This window comes from Balaenoptera physalus (genome assembly GCF_965194825.1).
Source record: "Balaenoptera physalus genome assembly, chromosome: 2".
NCBI classification, from domain to species: domain Eukaryota; kingdom Metazoa; phylum Chordata; class Mammalia; order Artiodactyla; family Balaenopteridae; genus Balaenoptera; species Balaenoptera physalus.
Genome location: NC_138883.1, coordinates 11,148,266 through 11,173,739, shown reverse-complemented (window position 1 = coordinate 11,173,739; position 25,474 = coordinate 11,148,266). Strand labels below are relative to the sequence as shown.

Here is a 25,474-nt window from a genome sequence, read left to right as displayed (position 1 = left end):
GAATATACTTGTGGAATGTTATTCAATTCACATTTTTCCAACAGTAGGCAGAGGCTCATACAGAGATTGAAAACAGCATTGACTTTGGAGTCAACATGTTTTGGTTTTACGACCACCTCATTTGCTGGTTGGTTCCAAGTAACATAATTTCATTTGCTTCAATTTCTCTCTAAAAATTGGGGTTGATATGTGTCATCCTACTCCAAAATATGCATGTACATACACAAACACACACACATGCACGGGGGCCTCAGAGGGATATAATGGAGACTGAAACTATGTATGTATGCACTGCTCCATTAAAGAAAGTTAAGCTATAAATTCAAAGTAGTAGTATCTGTCTTGAATCCTTTTGGGAACAAGGCAGAGTATATACATTCAAAAGTAAATGAAAATATCATATTGTTGTAACTGGGGTAAATATTTACAGGCTACAGATAAGTGCTCATAGGCACCGTTTCTTTCTTTATCGAGTGAAGACAGGCACCAGAAGTAGCATAGTGCCTTAGTTTTTCACCTGGACAGGAGCATACAACTTACTAAACAATGACGAATAGCCAATGAAGGTTCAATTAAGATTCTGTATGGATGTGTAGAGCCTTTGTGTGCTGTGCAAATTTATTCCCCCTAGTAATTATCTCCTAATTTCCTCCATATAGCTCAGTATAGGCAGATGAAAAGGGGATCCCTGGGAGCTCTGACAATGAGCCAGTTAATGAAGCGACAGCTGGAACATCAGTCTAGCGCCCCCCATAACATCAGCAACTGGGACACTGGTGGGTCAAGCTTTTTCTTCTTGTTTTACCTCTCAGATTAGCGAATGCCACTTTCTCTGTGTCCCCTCTGCTTCCTTGTGAAGGAATAGATTTTTTCTCATATTCTGTGGTTCAAACAATTATTTTAACCTAAGGTAATTAATAAGCCTATTTAAACTTTCCAAGTGTTCTAGAGCCACCGGTTCTTCCATCTCAGCTGGTCCAACTCTTTTTTTGTTTGTTTGTTTGTTTGTTTTCCTCTAAGACCCAGATTCCAGATGTTAGGCTATCTCTTTGGGGGTTAAATGATATAAATGCATAAAGGAGGGAATGGAACTATGATTTCATGATGCAAATTAGAAAACAAAACAAAACACCAGATTATCAATATTCTCTGTTTTATAAACTCTGAATTATCAAAAATAAGGGACTATTGATAGTAATAATAACAGTAGTAACAAATGTCAGCTTAGTGACGTCATGATCTGCCGGTAGGTTTGGGAATATGAGCTCTGTGTTTTAGTCAGCAGGGTCACCAGGTTGCAGCCGCACACCCTCATGCTCATACGATGGAACTGCCTCTAACCTCAATTTTAAAGTAAGAATTGACTGCCATGACATGTCTATTTTAAACATGATCACTCTGCATTTTCTAAACTTTGTTACCACGTTCTGCACACGTACTACTTTCTCAAGCCAGTAGTACTGCCGCAATTCTGCTCTTTTGAGTGCCTGCCTTTTCTTTTTTTCTTTTTTAATTAAATGGGTCATTTGATTACAAGATTATATATGTGAAAGCTTTTTGCAAGATGCATGCACTGTGAAAATGTCAGGGTTTACTACTGTGACATGCTCTGGGGGCCAGCACTTGGATAGGACTATCTTTGTATCTTGGTTAGTATACTTTCTGGCTACAGTTATATGAAATTATTTTAATAGCCTTCTTTATGACCAGGAATTACAATGTCCACAAAACCAAAATATTGAGATACTGTTAATTTTTCATAACCATAATATTTACATATATTTCATCTTATTTTCCCCACTGTTCTTCAAAAAAAAAAAAGAGAGCTAGTCTAGATAACTAAATCCTACACACCATACCCAATCCTATATTTAACAGATAATTTCAACTCTCCTGGCCTTTATTAAGGTTCTTAACGTTTTAAAGGTTTAGTGTTTTGTCTTCTTTTTAGTGATAAGTGGTAATGAATAATGAAATGGCCAAAAGCCAAGGGGCAAGGGAGACAAGGAGAAAGGCATTGAATAACCAGCCTTGAGAGTTTACTGGGTTTGGGTGAAGCTTTTTTGTTCACACCAAAGAGGACTTTGTTCCTCTCTTTACTGAGCTCATGCTATGTAAAACTGAGAATGGAAGCTTTTGTTAGGTTCATTCTCTGAGAATTAAATGCCCATCTTTCGTTAGGTTGACCTGAAGATTATTTTACCATGCTGCTGTTCTCTATAGCAAGCTCAGCCTAAGCTATCCATTTTAGATTCTGACTACAATTACAACTTAGTTTGATTGACTCTGTAGAGTTATAAAAAAGCAAATAGATCTCAATTTCTAATCCAAATTTTAATCTAAAAAAAAATCTACATGATGCCAAATAACCCATTTAACTGAATTTTTCACTTTTCAACCAAACCTCAGCCTTGTTCATGTCACTCTGGTTTATCATCTCATACTTACCATTTACATGCTGTCTGAATTTCTTTCATCTGTGTTTTCCTAGGCTTGTTTTCCATCCTCCAAGTTGGTTCGCTAGTCACCAAGTCCTACTAGAGCTTCATCTCAATATTCTTTTTTTTATTAGTGTCATAAAAATTCTCCCCAAATCCAAGACCAGAGAGAATCGATGAGTGTGGAGTTTTTTATTAGGTGGCATGTCACTTTATACCACATACGTTGATTCAGTGACTTGCTAGTCTCCAAAAGAACAAATCTGGTCATGCAGACACACAGAGAAAGGCAGCCTAAAGCATGGGTCACGATCAACTCGCCTCAGCATGCACCTGCTCGCTCAGAGAATACCTGCCTCTTCTCCACCCATGCGTATCTGATGGCTTGCTTCTTTGCCTCATCTTTCACATGAAAAAAATGTTCCTGAAGCACTACTCCTCCATTTGCCCCTGTCCCCTTATTCCTGTTCTGCAGCCCTCAGTCAAATGCCTGTCATTTCCTTGCTACCAGTTCCACATGTTTTCTGTACGATCTATCTGGTCATTGCCACAAATGATCACTTATGTATTTATTGATTTGCATAAAACATGTCTTTCATGGCTGTGACATTAACCTTTCATTTTTTTCATTTCATATCAAGAGATTTGGGATTTGAGCTTTTGTGGGGGAGGGATTAGAGAATCTGGACTTTTGGGGATGGTTTTAGATACTCTCCTGCTTTCAGCTACATCTCATACACCTGAATGGCAGGTTTGTAGTGAAACCCCAAGCAACCCTACCCTAAAATCTAGGATGTTTCCTGTAAATGTTAATAATCAACAGTAACAATCGCCAAAAAATGGCCCCAAGAGATTATTGGTTAAATTCTTTGTATTGTGAATTGTGCGCAATTGATCGCAATGAAGACTGAAATGTTCTATTTATCCACAGAACAGATACAGCCTGGGAAACGCCAGTGTAATGTGCCAACGTGCCTAAACCCTGACCTGGAGGGACAGCCGCTGAGAACGAGAGGTGAGCTGAGTCGCAGAATCTCAGACTGAAAGGGTGAAAGAAACCGTATATGTCAATCATCTAGTCACCCAGCAGGTGCTGAAATCTCTTCTTCAGCAGCTCCATGAAGTGGATCCAACCTTTGCTCAAACGCTTGCAGGACCTGGGAATGTATGCCATCTCATCTTTGAACATGACTGACAAAAATTTCTTCCTTATAGTGAATTTTTAACCTTTGGGGCCACACAAAGCAAATCTGGACTCTCTCATGTAATTTTTAGATATTTGAAGAAAGCCACCAGTTGCTTATTTCCTCAGGCTTTTCTAGACCACACATCCCTGGGTCATTTAATATTCCTACTAATATGTATCAGTTTTCCATATCATCCTGTATCTACTTCTCTGAACATGGCCCAGCTTATCTATGTTCCTTCTAGATTATTGAGATCATAGATGAATAACTTCTTTTCAGCTATCCGAAACTGAACAAAATATACACTTGACTTTATGATGATCATAGGAGCAAGCTGAGAATAAATCTATGCTAAGATAATCAGAATATGTATTTTTAAAATTCATCTTATGTCTGGTTAATCATTACTTTTGTTCTTTTTTTTTGTTTTTTGTTTTTAATTTAGAAGGCAGGTTAACCTATTATTTGTGACAACCAAAAAGCAAAAATGAATTATGACCACATCTCTTAGCTAGTCCCATAAATCAAGCAAACTTATTATCCTGGACCATATCACTTCTAATTTTCCTTAGGAATGAGGAGACAGTTATCTCCAGCTTTGGCTAACATTTATTTGGCATTGAGTAGCAGTTTTATCCCCTATCCAATGAGATGAGACTCTTCTCATTTATGGGCTTAGGAAAAGGTTTTATGAGCAGAAGTCAGGGTGGTTGAACAAACTCTGGTGCTTGTCCATGATCTAGTGACTCAGTCAATAGAAGCAAAAGTGGAATGAGGTAATGGGAACAAAGAAAGTCTCTTTCATGGTAAACTGAAGAGTCCATTGATATAGCTAGGGGACTGATGTGTGCATTTACGCTTTGAGACAAACCAGCACCCGTATACTTTCTCCAAGACTCCCGAAGAAGCTTTTGCCAAAATCTCCAGCTATGAAGTTGGGCTTTGGAGGAGGTGCCCTCTTTATTCAAGTTTCTAAGAATGTTCTGTGTCTGTTCCTAATTCCATATACAGTGCACTTTGGGTATTCAGTAGGGGAACCAGTAGGGGTGGCACCAGAAGTGTTGCCCTAGATAATGGGAGATAATGGGACTGCCCTTAATACTGCAGACTTAGTTTTGACTCAGCTATAGCACAAGGTGGCTGAGGCCAATGGCTTCCTTTTTGCATTGCCCACCTTCTCCTTGTATCTTACTCTTTGCCCCCTTATCATAAGCAGTATTTAGAAATCCATTGATACAGCTAATGTTGCCATAAGGTGGCCAGTGTCTCATAACTTAACCTATCTGCTTTTATAAATGACTGTCATAAATATTGCCTTGTACATTCTGTGTTGTCGTGTGGAAAAACAAATTCATGATGCTATTGTCAAAAATATCTGTTCCTTGGCATTTGTATTAGGTAAGGATTGGCTTGAAACCACCCAAATGACTTGGACTCCCACTCTTTTCTTGACTTGAATTGTGATTTCTATGTATGCAACAGTAATTGGCAAGCATCTTCTGAAAGCCTTGACTCAGAGTTGTTGGTTTTTTAAAAAATCAGTTGCTTATGTTTCTAGTAAGACTATATATATATATCACCATGTATCTTGTGGGCTGAGTTTCCACTTTTAGCACAGGCATTTTGGCATCTGGCAGGTGTGGTGTGTCAATGTTCAAGAAATGTGGAGTACTGGAGTTGAACTTTCTGTGTTTTGGTTTCTTGAAGCAACTTCATGCAGTTTACCTTACTGTTTTAATAATCAATCATGTCTTCTTTTATCTTCGCCCAGTTCTTGCCTTTTCTATTATTAATCGATTTGTAATTTTGCTTATAATAAATATGTTGCTTCCTTTCAAAGCATCATCTTTATGAAACAGCTGGAGATCTTTGTTAATGATACAATTGGAAAGAGTGTTATCTCAGAGATAGCTGATAAATATAGTAGCAAAGTTTAGATTCCCATTTGGGATCTTCAGAAGTGACAGCAAGATATTTTCAGATAATTTCCTTTGCCGTTTGGGTCTGAAGGTCTCCTTATAAACAGATTTTGTAGCCTTTGATCAGACAAGGGAGTCTGTATAGTATGGAAGCATCAAAGGCTTTGATACCATTTTTTTCTCTCTCAGATTGAAATACTTTGCCCACTTGGTGAGGTTTCTAAAATTTTTTATGTTGATTCCTTTAGAAACCAATTCTCTGAATCATTATCTTTCTCCTATTTAAGGAAAGACCAGACAGTTTTGTTTTGTTTTTCAGCACAAAGTTAGCAGTTCCTTAATGAAAAACAGATTCTTTAATGACCATTGGGTTTTTCTGCCTTCTTTCCTGTTTGAAGAACTCAGAGTCTCAGTTATTACTTTGTAGAACATGGTATTATTCTGAGTTGTCACTCTGGGATTCTTCTTGAAGTGCCTTATTTCCACAGTTCCTGGAGAATCTGTCCAGCACTGGTGGTTTTCTTAATGGAGAACAGTCTCCTGGATCTCCAGATTTACTCACCACTAGAGCACTAGATTCCTGCCTCAGATTTCTCTGAAGGCATCAAAACCCAAAGTATTAAACTCTGTGATATCGATTGGCTGAAGTCGCCAGATGGTTCATTCAAAAAAACTTCATATTTCATTCATAAAGATTTCAGTTTGAAAAATGAAGTCTTTTGCTTTGGGGCTTATATTAATTTACAAAGTAGAAAACTGTCCAGATATTTCTTAGCTCAAACTTCTCCCCTTGCTTAGGTGTGTAGAGATCTAGGATCTGATTCCCTTTCCAAATTAGCAACATTTTAGTGTTGGCATGGATTTGTGATTTTAGAAATGTAGTATTGTATGAGCGGCTTCCATTTATGCCTAGCAATTAAGGGTTGTAACTCATTTAAGGGTACCCTTGAATAGATCCCACGCACACACTTTTTTTCCTCTCTGTTTTAGTACCCTGTTGGCACACCTGAACTCTTTCTGATTTTTTTTCAGAGTCAAGAAGCAAAATGAGCCATAGGAGTCTAGCTCTTAAAATGTTATAAGCCAAAACAAATCAGTCTTTCTTGAATTCATTTCACTCCTGACGGTTTTTCACAATGGAATTGGGCTGTCCCTGTGAATGTGATCTTTGGAGGATTTATAAGAGGAGAATAGGGCTTTTCCTGGCCCCTAGACACACATATTTATTCACCAGTTGTTTCTTTGCTGCTTACCCAGGTGCCACGAAATCCAGCCTGCTGTCAGCACCCAGCATTGTGAGTATGTTTGTACCAGCACCCGAAGAATTCACAGATGAGCAGCCGACGGTGATGACAGACAAGTAAGCTCACAGTTATTTTCTTCACTGTTTACAGAATTTGAGAAGTTGCTCACCATGGTTGTGAGAAAATATCAGAGGAGGCATGCTATGCTTTTAAGTCATAATTTGTTCTTCAAATGGCTGTAGCCATAAGTGTTGGTAAGCATTTGTTACCTTAGAAATGCAGTATTGTATGGGCAGCTTTCATCTATGCCAAGGCATTTTTCTTTTTTAATTTGTATGAATGCAAATAATGTCCACTTACTGATTATTCCTAGCAATAATTTCACACAACTAAAATCTCTCATCCAGAAGCTTCAAATTGTTAAGAGTGGGACTAAGTTTGAGACATGATCCAGCTGGTAGAATTCATTCTCTGAATCTCAGATTGGTTACGTTGCCTCTCTGTCTGTCAGCCTTCAATACCCCCAGATTTCTTATGGGATAAAGTCCAAATGCTTTAGCTTATTGTAAAAGGCCCTTTAGGTTGTGAAGGTATGGTCTTAACCACTCCTCACCAGGAACTCCTTCCTTAGACCCCTCACCTTCTCCAGAGCATGCCTGATGTGTTCTCTCCTCTGTTATCTCATAGGTGCCCTTCACTCTGTACTTTCTCTGCCTGGTGAACTCCTATTCATGCATCAAGACCCAGCTTGAGGCCAAGTTTCCCTGATTTCACAAGGCAGAATGCATCATGCCCTTCTCCAAGTTTCCACAGTATTTGATACATCTCTCTATTCTACCACTTACCACGCTGTATTTTAATCGTTAGGTGTTTATACACACATGTTCTGTAATAGATTGTGAGTTCCTTAGGGACTAGTACCCTTTCTTCTGTACTTTATACTCTGAGCTCACTATACATTGCCTGGCACATAAATGCTGTTCAGTGAACATGACAAAGAGTTAGACTTGTACGATTTCAAGTTTGGAGGGATCCCTTGGGCCGGGGAGGCTTCCTGGTAAAGGTGACCCATGTGAGAAATTGAGTAGGCTTGTGATAAAAGGAGAGGGAGGTGAGGTGGAAGGGGCTGGTCTGAGGATCCATGCAGCTGACCACCATTTGTGAAGAAGTGAAAGGCCCGTCTTGAACAGCTCCTTACCATGTCCACGTGGGGGGCACCTAGTTGCTTGTGGAGGGCTCTTCTTAGCTCTTTCTTTGGTATAATTTTCTCGTTTTGTGTCCTCCTCCAAGTCTCAGTATTTCCTAGTTGTCTTCCCGGTTGCCTTTGTGTGTACTCCATTTATCTTCGTTTGTAGTTACAAGTGTGAATCCTATATTTTTTTAAAAAGTCAGTTTGTAAGGAATGATATTTATGTATATCAGGAAGTTTGTAAGGAGTGATATACATGTATATTGGGAAGTTTGTAAGGAGGGATATATATGTATATCAGGAAGTTTTCGGATGGAAAGGTCACAGTAGCCATTTTTGCTCTGCCTCCCTTGCTTTTCCCTTCACTGTATAAAGCTGTTCAGCGGCCACTGAGAAAAAGAGCTCCGCTTTGGTTGAGATGACGTCAGTTGAACCCACATTAGATACTACAAAGAGCAATAAGCTGGAAGTTCCTTAAGAGCAGGGACCATTGTGTTTTTACAGACTGCACTCTCAGTAGGCGTGGTGAGTTCATAAACTGATCGGAGTGACTGGTACAGAAGAGACTTGATCCAGACTCCCTAGGCTTTCTACAGGGTTCTATTGACTGGACTATTCTGTCTCTCACCCACAAATAGGATTTTTAAATTTTTATTTATTTTTGTTTTATTTATTTTTTCAATAGATCTTTATGGAGTATAATTGCTTCATAATGCTGTGTTAGTTTCTGTTGTACACCAAAGTGAATCAGCCACATGCACACATATATCCCGATATCCCTTCCCTCTTGAGCCTCCCTCCTACCCTCCCTAACCCACCGCTCTAGGTCATCGCAAAGCACCGAGCTGATCTCCCTGTGCTATGCTGCTACTTCCCACTAGCTATCTATTTTACATTCGGTAGTGTATATATGTCGATGCTACTGTCACTTCTCCCCAGCTTCCCCCTCCCTGCCCCCGTGTCCTCAAGTACATTCTCTATGTCTATGTCTTTATTAATAGGATGTTTTTAAATCTGAAAGATTGGGAAGGCTTCCATTTGTGTCTAGACATTTTTCACTTTTAATTTCAACAAATGAAAAAAATATCTAGTTAGTGACTATCCCCAGCAATAATTTCACATGCAGAAAATCCTTCAACCAGAACTTCAAACTATTAGTCCAATTGGCGCTCACTGTAAAAGGGAGCACTAATTCGTGTAGAGGCCAGATAGTAATGAATTGAAAGACCATTTTCAGTGATCAGCGGAACCTTTCTGATCTCTGGTGTGTGTGCTATTTCTGTGTCTAAGGTGACGGTGGTGCTGGAGTTTTCTATTTATTGTTAGAGTGGGACCGCTGACCTCCTTTTGGGGACTTTTCCAAGACTCACCAAAAATGGCTGCATGTGCTTACACCTTGAAACCATTGTCGGCTTTCATGGAAAGCATTCCTCTGTTTTCTTTGCAGATGCCATGACTGTGGGGCCATTCTTGAAGAGTATGATGAGGAAACCCTTGGGCTGGCCATTGTGGTCCTCTCCACCTTCATTCACTTAAGCCCAGACTTGGCAGCCCCGTTGTTGCTGGATATCATGCAGTCTGTGGGAAGGTGAATGTCAGCTTCTGTTTTGTTTGGTAGGAAGGAGCCTTACTCAATCTGTATCCTTAAATAAAAACTACCAGTTCAAAAGTGAAACATTTTGTAACCTTACAGATGTGTGATATTTGTGGGATCAACTCAGACTAATTTCACAAACTGAATGTACCAAACTTTTGGTTGAATTCTACAGCCGTGTAGGGTCATGAGTCACAATGTCAGAGTGGAGCTAGAGGAAACTGCACTGAGAAAACCCTACTGTTTGTTGTACTCTATTAAATACTATGTGAGCCAATGTATGTTACAGTGCTCAGAACTGTGCCTAATTCACACTAAACACTTTGTAACTTTTAGATATTATTATTATTATCTCTCTTTACCTGTTTTTTAAAAAAAATATTTATTTATCTATTTGGTTGCATCGGGTCTTTGTTGCTGCAGGCAGCCTCCTTAGTTGTGGCATGCAAACTCTTAGTTGCGGCACACACGTGAGATCTAGTTCCCCGACCAGGGCTCGAACCCAGGCTCCCTGCATTGGGAGCGTGGAGCCCTAACCACTGCGCCACCAGGGAAGTCCCTCTCTTTACCTGTTTTAAGATGGGTTCTCTAGGCACTTTGTAATCTTAGGGTGGCTCACTTAATTATGCAACTTGCGGCATTGTCATGTGAAGGGATAAATGGAAGTATAGTAGTTTTATACTTCTGACTCAGAAAAAGGAAAGATGCACACATTTTGGGAACAGAGCCTTCAGCCCGACTGATTAAAACTTAGCTGCTTTGAGAATTTTCATGTTAAGAAAATTCCCTTTAGTGGATAGGACATTAGAAGAAAAGTGATGTACCTCATGGATATAAGTAAAGTTCAAATTCAGTAACAAATTGTAGTCCTAGCATACACAGCGTATAGGAGAGGACTGAGTTAATTCCCCGTGAATGTATTAAGTTTCCAGTCTGTGCTAGCACAGAGCTAGGTGCTTTAGGTTGCAGGCATTACACCTAGCTCTTGCCCTCAAATGCTTTATGGCTTAGTTGTTGAAGAGGACAGTGATGTGTGGAATAACTGAGTAGCCATAAAAGATGGGACATGATTAAGAGCTGTATTCATGAGTGATATGTGCGGTGAGTGCTATGGGAGGTCAGGATGGAAATGATTTCTTAGGGAAGGTCTCTATGGAGGAGGTTGGAGAAAAAAACTGGATTCTGCAAATTCCTGGTATTTGATGGAAGAAAGAGAATGAATCTTCATGGAGCTAAAATTTAATCTTTTCAATGAAAAAAATGATGATTTCAAGTTAAAGACAAACAGGGAAGCGTTAAAAACCCCTCAACCCCAGAAGTATGTGACTCCCTTATCACCCTTCCCCAGATTTTTCTGTAGTATCCTTAGGTGTGTGTATCCTTAGGAGTATGCAGTCAGACTTGGTATAACTATTTCATCTCTAATACTTAGAAATAGCCAATGTGTAAAGTAAGTGATGAACACAGGGAGATAGAGAGATAAGAAAAGATGAGTTAAGCCCTTGATTTTAACCTAATCATAATAAACGTGGAATAAATGTTATACCAGCTATCAGCAATACTTGTGAAATTGAAAGTTTTTTATTAATGCAAGGTCTCGATTCCTACTATCAATACTTTTCAGTTTTAGAACAGACAGAATTATTGTTCTGGTCTGTTACCATCTCCTTAAAATAGCTGGTCTAAGTTGTAATAGATACATAGAGGGGTTTTTATTTTGTTTTTGTTTTAACATAAGGGAGAATAAATCATGTTCAAGCATTGCCAATTCTTAGGATGGAAACAAACAAGCTTTGAAGAAAAGCAAAGGAAAAACAATAGAGATACATTTTTACATACTTACATATAAAAATCGTTAAATCTGTACCTCCTTTGGGCAGACTAGCAAGAGACAGGGAGAGCATTAAAGCAAGCTGCCCAATTCTTAGCAACCAAACCTACCAAGAAAGCAGATTCAGTAGTCACCTGATTCAGGGTTTCCTTGCATACCTCAATTCCAGGTGAGGCAATGTGGATTTATGAGCACTTAAGTTTATCTAGTCCCACAGGAACTATTCCCAGCGTGTTCTAAGAGTAAGTTCAGCACATCCCTTTCATTTATCACCCAAGCCTTTTCATATGATTTCATATTTTGCTCTCTACTTAGATGTCTCTTAAAATTTACCCACCCATTTTTCTAGATGCGGCCTTCAAGATCACATTGGCTGCACCCTTAATTACTGTTTATTTCATTTGCCAATGCTTATCTATTCATTGTAGTGTCATTAGTATGAGAGAGACCATAACCAAAGCAACTGGGAATGATGTCTGGTGTTACTGGTGCTGGACCCTCTATTCCTGTCCAAATGCATTCTTGACTCGATTCACTGTTGTGGTCTTAAGTAAATAAATTTTTAGCATTCTCCTTGTTTGTTTCTTCAATATCTCACTGATCAAGACATGTTTTTCTAAACCCACGAATTTATTACATTCTTTTTCTTTCTATACATCTAGAATATGTCCATGCATATAGAACCATATAATTATATTTTTCAAAAATTACGTGTTATATATTGATTACTTAACCTAATACATTTCTCTTTTCAGTATGTCATTTCATCCCAACAATTAGCTGACAAATATCCATTACCTATTTTGCTATCTTACAGAGGCTTTTCCAGTTTGTGGTTTGTCTGCAGTGAGGTTTCAGAGGTTGTATACAAAGAAATAAATTTTGAGTTGAGTTAATATGGGGATGGACTGGGTCAAATACTGTTCTGTTATCTGTCTAACCTGGCTGCAAAGGACATGTTTGTAGATTGACTGGGTGCTATTCAACCAACTCAACTGTATGCATCTCCATGGAAATATCTGATTTGATGCAGAAAGCAGATTTCAGAAACTAGATTAAATTGAACCCTGGAGATTGACCCCTGAGTGGATCCTCTGTCCCTGGTCAAGGGAATTGTCAATGGTTTTACATGTCCCCCATCTAAATGGGAGCTGCAATGCGGCATACAGTACTCATGCATTTCATCATGAAAACCTAAGATACTCATGTGACTCTGTTTACTTTATTTCCTAGATTGGCATCCAGCACAACTTTTTCTAATCAGGCAGAAAGGTAAGGTCCTAAAATGAGCTCAATCTCACTTTCTTTTTGTCCCCTGAGCATGTTCATCCATTTCTAAAACACCAGAGCGTTTACCACAGGAGGAATATGGTTAGGTTCAGTTGCAGCTCCAGAGGGCACTCGTTCATTTTCTGTTCACACCTTCATTTATTCAATCCTGCATTCACTCATTTCAGTCAACAAATACTTTTTTTTTTTTTTAATAAATTTATTTATTTATTTGGCTGTGTTGGGTCTTCGTTGCTGCGCTCGGGTTTTCTCTAGTTGCAGTGAGCGGGGGCTACTCTTCGTTGCGGTGCGTGGGCTTCTTATTGTGGTGGCTTCTCTTGTTGCGGAGCATGGGCTCTAGGCGCACAGGCTTCAGTAGTTGTGGCACGCGGGCTCAGTAGTTGTGGCTTACGGGCTCTAGAGCGCACACTCAGTAGTTGCAGCCCACGGGCTTAGTTGCTCCGTGGCATGTGGTCCCGGACCAGGGCTCGAACCCATGTCCCCTGCATTGGCAGGCGGATTCTTAACCACTGGGCCACCAGGGAAGCTCTGATGAGAAGTTTTTAATTTAGATGAAGTCTAATGTTTTAAAATATTAAAACAACTTACGATTATTCCTTCTTATTGTTTGTCTAAGGAACCTTTGCCTATCCTTAAGTCAAGAATATATTTTCCAATGTCTCCCAATAGAAGTTTTATGGTTTTAGCATTTATATTTAACATTTACATGGTCCATCTCAAATTAATTTTTATGTATGGTGTGAGGTAGGGGTTGAAGTTCCATTTTATCCATGTGAATACCTTAGTTATTTCAGCACCATTAAAAAAAAAAAAAAGACTTTCCCTTTCCCCATTGGATCACTTTGGTGTCTGTTAAAATCAAATAACCGTATTAGGTTCAGTCTATTTCTAGGCTCTCTATCCTGTTTCACTGATCTGTATGTTGATCCTTGTGCTGGCACCACACTGTCTTGATTGCTGTAGCCGTATAGTAAGTCTTGAAGTCATTGTGAATTCTCCAACTTTGGTCATCCTTTCAAAGAAGGTTGATTTGGAAATTCTAGATTCTTTACATTTCCACATAAATTTTAGAATAAGCTTCTCAATCTGGGGGGGAAGCCTCCTAGGATTGTATTCAGACTCTAAGTCAGGTTGGGGATAAATGATATCATAAAAATATTGAGTCTTTCAGTTAATAAACATGGTGTCTATTGTCATTTCATTTGGTCTTTGTTTCTCTCAGCAATGTTTTATGGTTTTCATTGTAGGGATCTTGCATAGCTTTTGTTAAATTTATTCCCAGGAATTTTGGTTTTTTAATGCCAATGTAAATGAAATTAAAAAAATTTTTGTTTTCTAACTTTTTGCTGCTGATATACAAATATACCATTTTTTGTATTAATACTGTAATGTAATAAACTAAATTAACTTATTAGTTGTAGTAGCTGTTTTTTAGATTCCTTAGAATGTAAAGGCAATTGTATGTAAAAAGTCATATCATCTGTGAATAGTGACAGTTTTACCTCTTTCTGAGTTTTATGCCTTTTACTTTTTTGTTACCCTATTGCATTGGCTAGGACCTCCAGTATAATACTAAAGATGTGAATGAGCACCCTTGCCTTGTTCTTGCTCTTACAAGAAAATCATTTAATATCTCACCATTAAGTATGTTCGCTATAGGTTTTCATAGGTGCCCTTTACCAGACTGAGGATAGTTCCTTCTATTTCTAGTTCGCTGAGAGTTTTTTGTCATGAATGCATGTTGAATTTTATCAAATGCACTTTCTGTTATCTATTGAAATAACTATGGTTTTTGCCCTTTATTCTTTAAGATATTGAATTGCATTGATTGGGTTTTGAATATTAAGTCATTCTTACATTCCTGGGATAAACTCTACTTGGTCATCGTCAATCATCCTTTTTATCTACAGTTGGAGTCAATGTCCATGAGGACTATTGGTCTGTCCTTTTTCTTTTCATTTTGTTCCTTCTTGGTTTTTGTTTTGTTTTATTTGTAATGCTTTATCTGATTTTAGTTTTAGGGCCTCATAAAATAAACCGGGAAGGGTTCCCTCCTTTTCTAATTTTCGAAAGAGTTTGTGAGGGTTTGGTGTCATTTCTTCCTGAAGAACATTTTTGACCTATAAGTTTGAGCCAGCATATCAGGGTAGACAAGGCAGAAAGAAACAATTAGGTAAGATGGATTTTTTACTAGTTTTCCAGTTGGGCTCTTTGATTTCCTCCTTCTTCTTTTCAGCAACTCAGCTACAATCACCTCTGGGAACATCCTTTCTGATACTTTGGTCTAAGGGGAAAGGCCAAATAATCATCTCTTGGCTCCCTGTTTTGACATGCAGTGGTAGTGCAGACGGTAAAGGGGAAAACTGCACATATCAAAGTCCTAACCTTTTTACAAGTACCAGCTCAGATGCCCCAAGAAAACGTCCCAGATCTTCCAGGAGGAATGAACATCTCCCTCCCTGCATTTTCCCTCAGAGGGGCTGCCTCTCTCTCTCAGCCAAGGACACTTTCTGAGAGGATCTTGCTGATAATCCCCATCCTGGATTCTAGTCCTGACTCTGCCATTCTCTGGACTTGTAGCCTCTGTAGGTCACCTTTTCTCTCTGGCCTGGGAACCCTCATCTGTACAGTGGGGTGGCTGGAATTAGTCTGAGACCAACTCTGGCATTACCTGGTTCCCTCTTTCTAAAAATGTATCGTTAACAGGGATTCCATGTGACTAGAATATTTCATCTTACTAATGAAAATGACAGTGGGATATTCCGTAAGAGGACTGATGTGTATGTGAATAAGTAAGTAAATAAATACCTGAACTCATGCTGGTTGCTCCAAGATTCCTTGTGTTTTCTCTCCCTGGTCAACGCCAGCATGATGGTCCCCGGCAATGCAGCGGGGGTGGCCAAGCAGTTCCTGCGCTGTATCTTCCATCAGCTGGCTCCCAATGGCATCTTCCCGCAGCTGTTCCAGAGCACTATCAAAGGTAATTCATCCGTGGGGAATCCAGACACCACAGACGTGGCTAGTCGCTGAAACCCAAACGCTACTAAATCTGATTGTTGTCTTTCCAGATGGGACTTTTTTACGGACCTTGGCCACGTCTCTGATGGACTTCAATGAGCTGAGCTCTGTTGCCGTCCTCAGTCAGCTCTTGGAGGTAGGTTTGCTTTCTCGGCACTCTGAGCCCCTGCCGAAATCACTGCTGAGGGAGAAATTCAAAGTCATTTAATTTAAGTATTAAATTTTAAATGTCAAATTAAATTTTAAGTAATTTAAAATTAAAACATTAAAAAAATGAAAATTGCCAACACGTAGAATAGTGTCAGTTGGACACTGCTGTTTAGTGTGGACTTACAATTTACTTGAAGCTTCTGGACCCCTTCACTAAGAGGCGAATGCCAGGCGTGGTGCACTCACCTCCACAAAACTCTCCAGCTTTCAAAATGGGTGGTGCGTAGATCCATGTGCATTGTATCCCGAGACTTGGATTCAGATTTCAGCTTCACCGTTTGTTTGTTGTATCACGAGATCTGGGTTCGAGGTCTGCTTATTTTCTGTATCATGAGACTTGAAGCCACTTCTCACCTCCACGGCTTATTCGCTGTATCGCTTTACTTGGAGTCTGTCTCCTGTCCTCTGCTTATTAGCTTTTTTCAGTTAGCTTGGAGGGTCGACAGATTGCCGTGGGGACTTTGCTGTTGCTATAGTAGTCATCCTCAGTCTTTGGCCGGTGGAGTTTCCAACAAGCATCATTCACTGCGTTTCTTAACACCTAACCACACCAATTGTAGATCCTTAAAAGGTGTTTCTAATTTCCTGCTCACATTTCACCCTTTCTCACTGAGTCAGAGATCACAATTTTCCCCCCTAACTTGGTGTGGATTCGTCAATTTTTCCCTGTACTCCTGCTGGTTACAATGATTAGCCTTTATAGCAGGCACACGACACATGTTTATAGTGTGAATATATGATTTTTAAAAACTGATCTTCACCAAATAGCTGTATGAATTCCCACACTGTTTCAGCAGTTGATTGCCTATGCTTTGTGTTTTTAGGGTCTAAATAACAAAAAGAATTTACCAGCAGGGGGTGCTATGATACGCTGTTTGGAAAACATTGCTACCTTCATGGAAGCTTTGCCCATGGATTCTCCTAGTAGCCTCTGGACAATCATCAGCAACCAGTTTCAGACTTTTTTTGCCAAGCTGCCTTGTGTTTTGCCTCTGAAGGTAAGCTGAACCCAGGATTTCATTTTAAATTACTTCCTTACTGTTTGCAGATCATCTGGGTCTTGGGTGATTTAATGTTTCATAAAGGGCTATAAGGAGTCTCTGTTAGCCACAGAGTAGAGATTGTTATTTAGGTTTTCTCTTCAAATGTTACAGAATGACAGTAATATGCAGTGGACATTTTGACTTAGTGATTTCATGTTTCCAGTTGAGTAAAAAATAAAAAAGTTCAGGAAGAGGTTAGTAGATTGTGTTTATCTAGAAATTGTTCTCAAAAGGATATTAAATAAAAACTTAATAGTTTCATCTAAAAGGAGACCAGACATATAATGTAAGGCTTCAATTTTAGAGCATTATCTTAAGGGAAGTGATTGCTTTTGTGTGTGTGAATAAAGTACTTGAAAGACCAAGATGATATTTCTATTTGACAGCTTTACCCCTCCTCCCCCTACTCCCTCACCCCCTGCCCAATGCCATACCACCCTCCAAGAATACACACAAAATTACCTAGCTAGAAATCTGGTAGCCTAAGGAACATTTTCAATATGAGCCCATTAAATGCAAAAACAGAATCCTATACTGTCAAAACTGGAAGAGACCTATAAAAACCATCCTTTCCAATGCTCCCATTTTCCAGATGGAGAACTGCAAATTCAGAGAGATAGTGGCAGTGTAAAGTTTAGAACTCAAGTCTTTTGACTCCCAATCCAGTGTCCTTTTACTAGCAGACTCCTAGAGTCCTTCTAGAACAAAGGTGAATTAGAGGCATTCAGGTCTCTATAGCAGGGAGAAAGGAGGTAGCTGGTAGTGGCCATTGCTGTGTCTTTGAACCTCATTGGTTCCACAAGCTTTTTGTGCTTTATCCAGGTCACAGATAAAAATATTCAACTTGCAGCAAAACTGGATCTGACAAGTGAAGTTACACGTTGGCAGCACTACTTCTGAAATGAATATTACATATATGTAAAATGTTTTAAAAAGACCAACCACCTCTGATAATACCTTTTCCCAAATTGGCAAATTTGGAAAATGCGACCCCCAAATAAGGTCTGTAAGGATGATAATTCAGGGACCCTTACCTTGGTGTATGCTGGTTTCTTTGAGTTTGAAATTACTGTAAGAAGCAGGAATACTGAGATCTTTGCCATCTCTCACATCCTGTGATTCTTGTCTATCCAGAAATCTAGAGTAGTTGAATAAATCCAAGCAAAGAGAATTGGTACTTTGAAACTATACATGTACATAGCTATTGTACATATACACTTAGGAAATCAAGTGCCTGCATTTTTTAAAAAACATCTTTATTGGAGTATAATTGCTTTACAATTGTGTGTTAGTTTCTGCTTTATAACAAAGTGAATCAGTTATACATATACATATGTCCCCATATCTCTTCCCTCTTGCATCTCCCTCCCTCCCACTCTCCCTATCCCACCCCTCTAGGTGGTCACAAAGCTCCAAGCTGATCTCCCTGTGCTATGTGGCTGCTTCCCACTAGCTATCTATTTTACGTTTGGTAGTGTATATATGTCCATGCCACTCTCTCACTTTGTCCCAGCTTACCCTTCCCCTTCCCCGTATCCTCAAGTCCATGAAGCAACTGACAAAGGATTAATCTCCAAAATTTACAAGCAGCTTATGCAGCTCAACATTAAAAAAACAAACAACCCAATCCAAAAAATGGGCAGAAGACCTAAATAGACATTTCTCCAAAGAAGACATACAGATTGCCAACAGACACATGAAAGAATGCTCAACATCATTAATCATTAGAGAAATGCATATCAAAACTACAATGAGATATCATCTCACACCGGTCAGAATGGCCATCCTCAAAAAATCTACAAACAGTAAATGCTGGAGAGGGTGTGGAGAAAAGGGAACCCTCTTGCACTGTTGGTGGGAATGTAAATTGATACAGCCACTATGGAGAACAGTATGGACGTTCCTTAAAAAAATAAAAATAGAACTACCATACGACCCAGCAATTCCACTACTGGGCATATACCCTGAGAAAACCATAATTCAAAAAGAGTCATGTACCAAAATATTGAAGTGCATGCATTTTAACACGACCACATGGACCCTCCCTAGGAGCAGAGAGCCATTCAGGGCCATTCATTGCTTAGGAGCTACACACTTTTAGAGAAGGGGTGGGGCAGGCATGGCAAATTCAAATGCCTGTAGGGCGGTGCTATAATGAAAATATTTAACTTGAACATGGACTAGTTGGAAGCATTGCCAGCTGGAAACAATTAGTAAACCTGATTTGTAACAATCAGTCCTGTCCAAAGGGACCCTGACTGCAAGGTTAATGAGTGGACCGGAGTGAGATAAGAAGGAGAATGGAGACCCTTGAGAACTGGAAAGCACCAGTCCTTTCTAATGGGGTCAGCTGCTCCTCCACTCCAGCCAATTGTTATTTGAGAATGCAGTCCTCATCTCCCCATGTTTTCTAAGATATTTCCTGACTTCCTTCATAGGTCACTGTGGGGACCTGATGAGCAGCCGGTTTTCAGCCCCTGGTTTAAAGTAATGTAAATGTCACATCAACTCCTATGGGTATTGAGCAGATTAAATAGACCAATGGTTCCCTTAGAAGGTATTGATACTTGTGAAATGCTTTCAGAATTTACCTGAAAACTTGCCCTGCTGGATTTTGTCTGGGCACTGCCTCTGATCATCCTATGCTGTGTATTTAATCTCTGGGGAAAATATTAAGCCATTGAAAGACCTTCTGTAGTTTGTTCTCATCAATGTAGAGAAGTGGATTTCAAACATCAGTGTGTGTCAGTGTCCCTGAAGGACTTGCTAAAAATCTGACTCCTGGGCCTTACTCTGAGAACTTCTGGTTCAGTAGGGGTGCGACCTGAGGATTTGCATTCCAACTAGTTTCCAGGTAATAGAGGTGCTGCTGGTCCAGGGGTCATACTTGGAGAAACACTGGCTTCGTTTGTACTCTCTTAAAGAGGTTCATATTGTACACAGCTGCAGAGATTTCACTGTAACCTGCTATTTTCATATATTTAACAATGTTAAATAATATCATTGCTTATTCTTGCTATAACATTTTCCCCCGAACCCAGTACACATTATTTAAAAAGTACATTTTGATGTGGAATTGTGCCAAAATATGCTACTTGATTTGTGAGGCATGATTTTCTCTTGTAGGAATTTTACTGCTTTTTCTTAGGTTATTGTTATATCTTTTTGTAGCAGAGAAATGACAGATGAAACGTTCTTTATTTGGACTAATAAGCCTAATGGTTTTAAATTGATCTAAGTAGGTTTTTTTTTTTCAACATGGCCTTTCACAAATTAATAGACCTCTTTAGGATTGGGCACATTTAATATCAATTAATATTATTTAACTGTTTAACACTGTTTAATTAATGGTTTAATTAAAATTTTAAAGCTAAGAATTATTATTTTTTCAACATGAATATATGGCATGGGAAACTGTAAGGAGGCAGCTATATTTCAGATTTTTTTTTCCTAAAATAAATGCTTAGAGGAAATATTTGAAGCAAAAGATATGTTAAGAAGAGTACTGACTTTTACTTTTTTTGTATTTGTTCATAGTGTTCTTTAGATTCCAGTTTGAGAATTATGATCTGCCTCTTGAAGATACCCTCTACCAATGCCACAAGGGTATGTATGTTTTAGAAAAACATAACCAATTGGTTATTTGGTTATTTTTTTAACCTAAAAAGACAGGCATATAGCAAGCAATAGTGAAGAAATAGTTATCACATACTGAATGCTTCACTTTCAACCTTTTTTTTTAAATTTATTTTTTAGTGAAGTATAGTTGAATTACAATGTTGTGTTAATTATTGCTGTACAGCAAAGTGACTCAGTTATACATATATATACATTCTTTTTCATATTATTTTCCATTTTGGTTTATCACAGCCTATTGAATATAGTTCTCTGGGCTATACAGTAGGACCTTGTTGTTTATCCATTCTAGATATACCAGTTATCATCTGCCAATCCCAAACTCCCAATCCATCTCTCTCCCACCACCCACCCCTTGGCAACCAACAGTCTATTCTCTATGTCCCTGGTTCTGTTTCTGTTTCATAGATAGATTCACTGTCATATTTTAGATTCCACATATAAGTGATATCATATGGTATTTGTCTTTCTCTTTCTGACTTATTTCACTTGGTATGATAATCTCTAGTTGCCACTTTCAACCTTTTGAAAGTGCCTAGTATGAAGAACTCTAATAGATTACAGTATCGTTGGTCCTTTTAGTCCTGGGCCATGTCCACCAGTTCATCCTCAGTACTATGAACTCTTAGTCCTGGGCCATGTCCACCAGTTTATCCTCAGTACTATGAACTCTTAGTCCTGGGCCATGTCCACCAGTTCATCCTCAGTACTATGAGCTAGATGATCCTTCCAAACACAGATCTCATCGCACTGCTTCCTTGTTTAAAATCTTTGATAACTTCTCACTTCTTTTAAGATAATGTCCAAATCCCTTAATGGAGCATACAAGAAGGTACTTCATTAACTTGCAAGCCTACCTTTCCTAGTTAGTCTCTGGCTACTTGTCCCATCCCTGTGCTTCCTGCGTACTTTCAGAATCATCATCATTATCATCATCGAAACAATAACCACTGTTTGTTGAGCACTTACCATATGGCAGACATTGTGCTAATTGCTGTACATTTATAATCTTATTTAATTTCATACTTCCTTGCCTTTGCTTAGACCATTTCCTTTGCCTGAAATGCTTTATACCCTTGCTGCTGAGTGAACTCCTTCTCATTCTTCAAGATGAGAATCTGAATTCCAATCCAATTTTAAAAAAGCTCACATTTTCTGTAGCAACTTCCTCCTATATCAGATCCCACAATACCTGACAGAGCTCTCTATATGAGCAGTTATATTATACTGAAGTCTCCCCAGTGAGCCTGTGAGCTTTATGAAGTCCAGCACTGTGTCTCATTTACTTTTGTATTCCTGGCTACATTCCCAGGCTGCATTATATGCAATAGTGCAATAGTTTGTATTGCAATGGCTTGTAGCTACTAGTTAATATACCAAGAAGGCACATCCCCTGTAACTTTTTACCTTGACTGTGCTTGCATAGGCTTATGGTTTATGCTGGAAAATTGCATAGAGATCATTTGGTTTAGTCTGCTCATTTACAGATAAGGAAACAGGCTCAGAGAGATGAAGTGTCCTGGCCAAGGTCACGTAGCTGGTTACTAGAAGATCTGAGACTTGAATCTAGGTCCTTTGATTTCAAGCTTTTTTATTTGTCTGTTGTACCGTATTGCCCCATCACCACGCTGCTTTGCTAGATAAAAGAGCAAGTTTCTATATAGGTCTGAATTCAGGTTTCTTTTTTTGACCAATAAGGTTGTATATCAACCAGAGACATATTCCTATCCCTATCCCTGTTCATTCATTATTAGTGTTTTAAGGCAACAACATTTATACAAAGCAAACAATACTGAATCAATAGTACTGTTTCAAAGAGTGTCTCTAAGATTTTCTGTATGGAAAGCACTACATGGTTTCGCGGGTAATACAAATAACAAACATAATTCCTATCCTCAGAGGCAGCTAACACGTAATGAATTCATTTTTGTATCCGTAAGGAAAAAGGACCTCAAAAATGCACATATTCTTTGATTTAGTCATTGTTTTTCTGGGAATCTATTCTAAGGAAGAAAATGCAAATTTCATGCAAAAACATATTTATTGAGATGTTCTATATAATAAAATCTGACTCTTGTGGCCATTAAAATGGATCTTTATGAAGAATTAAATAGCATTGGAAATTTCGTACGTTATTATCTTAACAAAATGTAGTGTTATATATACGTGTAAGATTTCAACTGAGTAAACTGGTGTGTGATGAAGAAGAGAAATATATCAAAATGTTATCACTGGGTGATGGGAATGTGGATGACTTTTATTTCCTTATCTGTACTTTGCTACAGATCCTGCGTTTGCACACTGAGCATGTGTTACTTTCATAATCCAGATAGTTAGGACCATAGAGGTTGAGAAGTAGTGGAAATCACAGCATCGAAGTCTTTTGGAGCCCAATTAAAATCCTGTCTTCCCTACAGAGCAATTCTCCCTCTGGAAAATTGCCCTGGAATTTGAGTTTGAATTCCATTCAATGGCTGTATGGCCTTAGGCAAGTTACTTGCCTACTTAGCTGCCTCAGCTGAAGAATGGGGATATTAAAGCTTCAGAGTTATGGTGCAGTTCATAACTAACAGTGATGGAAGGCTTACTATTGCCAAGTGCTTTACATACATTATCTTCTTTAATTCTCACAACACTATTGAGATGGAGGTCATTATTATCCTCATTTTACAGGGAAGAGAATTAAGTCCAGAGAGGTTAAATCACTTATTCAAGGTCACAGAGAGCTCAAGTTTGCAAACACTGGTGTGAAATTCTAGAGCTTGTGTCATTAATTATTATAATATACTGTCTCCCCAGGATTGTTATAAGAAATTTAAATGAGATAAATGATACAAAAGCGTGTAACTCTGCCTGATACTTAGTAGGTGCTCAATAAATGTCTCTAAATGACTTAAGAAAGCATAAGGATCTAAAACTGACCTTTTATGGGTGGGATTCAGATGGGGAAACCAAAACTGACAGCCTTCCTGGTAAACACTGGCAGGAAGCTGGGTCCTGATGTGTCTTATCTAAGCTAATAGTGCTTTGGTACTTACGTGCAAGGGTGGTTTGTGCTACTTAACTGAGATGACAGGCTTCTAGAGGAGCTGTGTCTGATGAACTCACACATGCCTAAAGACTCAGAGAAATAGAGTGGGAGATCCTAAAGCAAACCTCACAGAGTCTTGATTGCTGGGGGTGCGTATGAGGATAAGATTGGAGTTAGGTAGGTTTATAAATGATGCCACATGGAAAAAGTGGATTATTTTTTAGCAATAAAATGATTACGTCATGCTCTTTGAGCCATTGATTGAAGATTCAGTTCTGTTCTTGTTAGACAAACAGGGTTGCTACAGTAGCCACCCGGCAACAGATTTGAAATTAAGAAAGAGTGATCCCATTAGTTAAGGTATCATTAGACTTTAGTACTTTTTTTTAATGAAAGAATCAGCAATTGATTTTGGTTTTATTTTGGCCCCAATCTCATTGCAGAGTTTGTTGGAACCATTTTCAAAACTGCTCAGCTTTGTAATTCAGAATGCCATCTTCACTTTGGCCTACCTCGTGGAGGTGTGTGGCTTATGTTACCGAGCTTTCACTAAGGTAAGGTTGCATGTGTGTTTATGTGTCCCTGGGAAACAAAAAACTGGCAGAATCATATTCTTTCTAATCAGTATCAAATCCCTCTTAGGTTAATTTGCCTCAGTATAGTTAAAAGTGAGTAATTCTACTGAGGTCTAATAAAAATCATTAGAAGGAAACACTTTGCACACACAAATATATAAACTATACGTTAAATATGCAAATTTGGAGAACTGAGGGTCATATGGTTTAGAGGAGAAGAGGTATTTTGAATGAAATGAGATAATGGTCTAAATGACCTCTAATGTCCTTTTCAAGTTCACCATCCTATGATTAGTGGGCAAGCCATCAGTACCTATCAATTTTATACCCAAAGTAGAAAAATATCAGCTTGTCATTTGTAAAAGCCTGTGGAGAGCTCCTTAATTCTCATCATTTGTCTGTCTCCCCAGTTCTGGGTTCTTGGCCTCTGAGACTGTAATCTCATCTTTTGTCATCTTGCTTTGATAATGGTTTCTCTATTGCATTATCTTTAGTTTCCCTTGCCCCACTACTGAGGAAGTGGAAAAGTACTGCTTGCCCAGCGCATATAGCAGCCTTGTTGGTGCTGATAGACACTATCCTAATGGAAAAGCAGAAGGCGGGACAAATTGAGAGCATTTCTGTCCTTAAGAACAATGTGCAAATGTTACTTTTCCAATTTCCAAATTTTCCAAGTTTATTTTCAGTGGGGTTTCTGTTTCTGTTGTTCCCTCTTAAACATTCAGAATACTCCTTTATTCACGTTGTCCACTTCTACAAGCCCTTTAATTTCTCCTAAAAATCTAATTTTTATCAAGGTTTCATTCTATTTAAAACACCCTTGTCTCCTTTCTTACCGTCTTGTGTCCATTCCACCATGTTAAGTGTTTCATGATAACCTTCTCTTTAATCTTTCTGATTATAAACTGTTTATTACTCTGCCTGGAACAATATGTTTTCTAACTACCAAAATAATCAGTATTTTTTTCTTCTTTCAAATCCTTCCTGAAAAATAACTTCTTTGTCTTTTTTTCACTTAAAAAAATAGATCTGTAAGACACAGCAGCAAATACAATGAAAAGATATTCTATTTTTAGAAGTCACTTTATTTCTTAATTTTCTTTATGTTTGATTTGTTTAGATTATATATTTTATAGAGGAGGAATCATAATGAGTTTGTACTTTCTATGCTGTGTACTATAAGTATTGATTACAGAGGACCTTCCACTATTTTGAATTCAAGATATTTTTGGTTTTAAATATTCATTATGCATTATATCCCCTCATAAT

At 38.6% G+C, this 25,474-nt stretch overlaps 1 protein-coding gene across 8 annotated transcripts in view; it reads left to right on the top strand.

Annotated features, from left to right (window-relative positions):
* UNC79 (unc-79 homolog, NALCN channel complex subunit) overlaps window positions 1-25,474 on the top strand; it is a 261,771-nt gene that overhangs the window by 185,065 nt on the left and 51,232 nt on the right. For 6 of the 8 annotated variants that reach the window (XM_082451152.1, XM_082451149.1, XM_082451150.1 and 3 more), the window contains 10 exons: window positions 660-776; window positions 3,370-3,453; window positions 6,802-6,904; window positions 9,425-9,565; window positions 12,636-12,674; window positions 15,560-15,672; window positions 15,761-15,846; window positions 16,745-16,918; window positions 20,501-20,569; window positions 24,074-24,184. In XM_082451152.1, coding sequence (XP_082307278.1) covers window positions 660-776; window positions 3,370-3,453; window positions 6,802-6,904; window positions 9,425-9,565; window positions 12,636-12,674; window positions 15,560-15,672; window positions 15,761-15,846; window positions 16,745-16,918; window positions 20,501-20,569; window positions 24,074-24,184 — 1,037 coding nt within the window. The remainder of the gene's footprint in view (window positions 1-659; window positions 777-3,369; window positions 3,454-6,801; window positions 6,905-9,424; window positions 9,566-12,635; window positions 12,675-15,559; window positions 15,673-15,760; window positions 15,847-16,744; window positions 16,919-20,500; window positions 20,570-24,073; window positions 24,185-25,474) is intronic. The other 2 variants (XM_082451151.1, XM_082451147.1) reach the window with 1 other exon arrangement.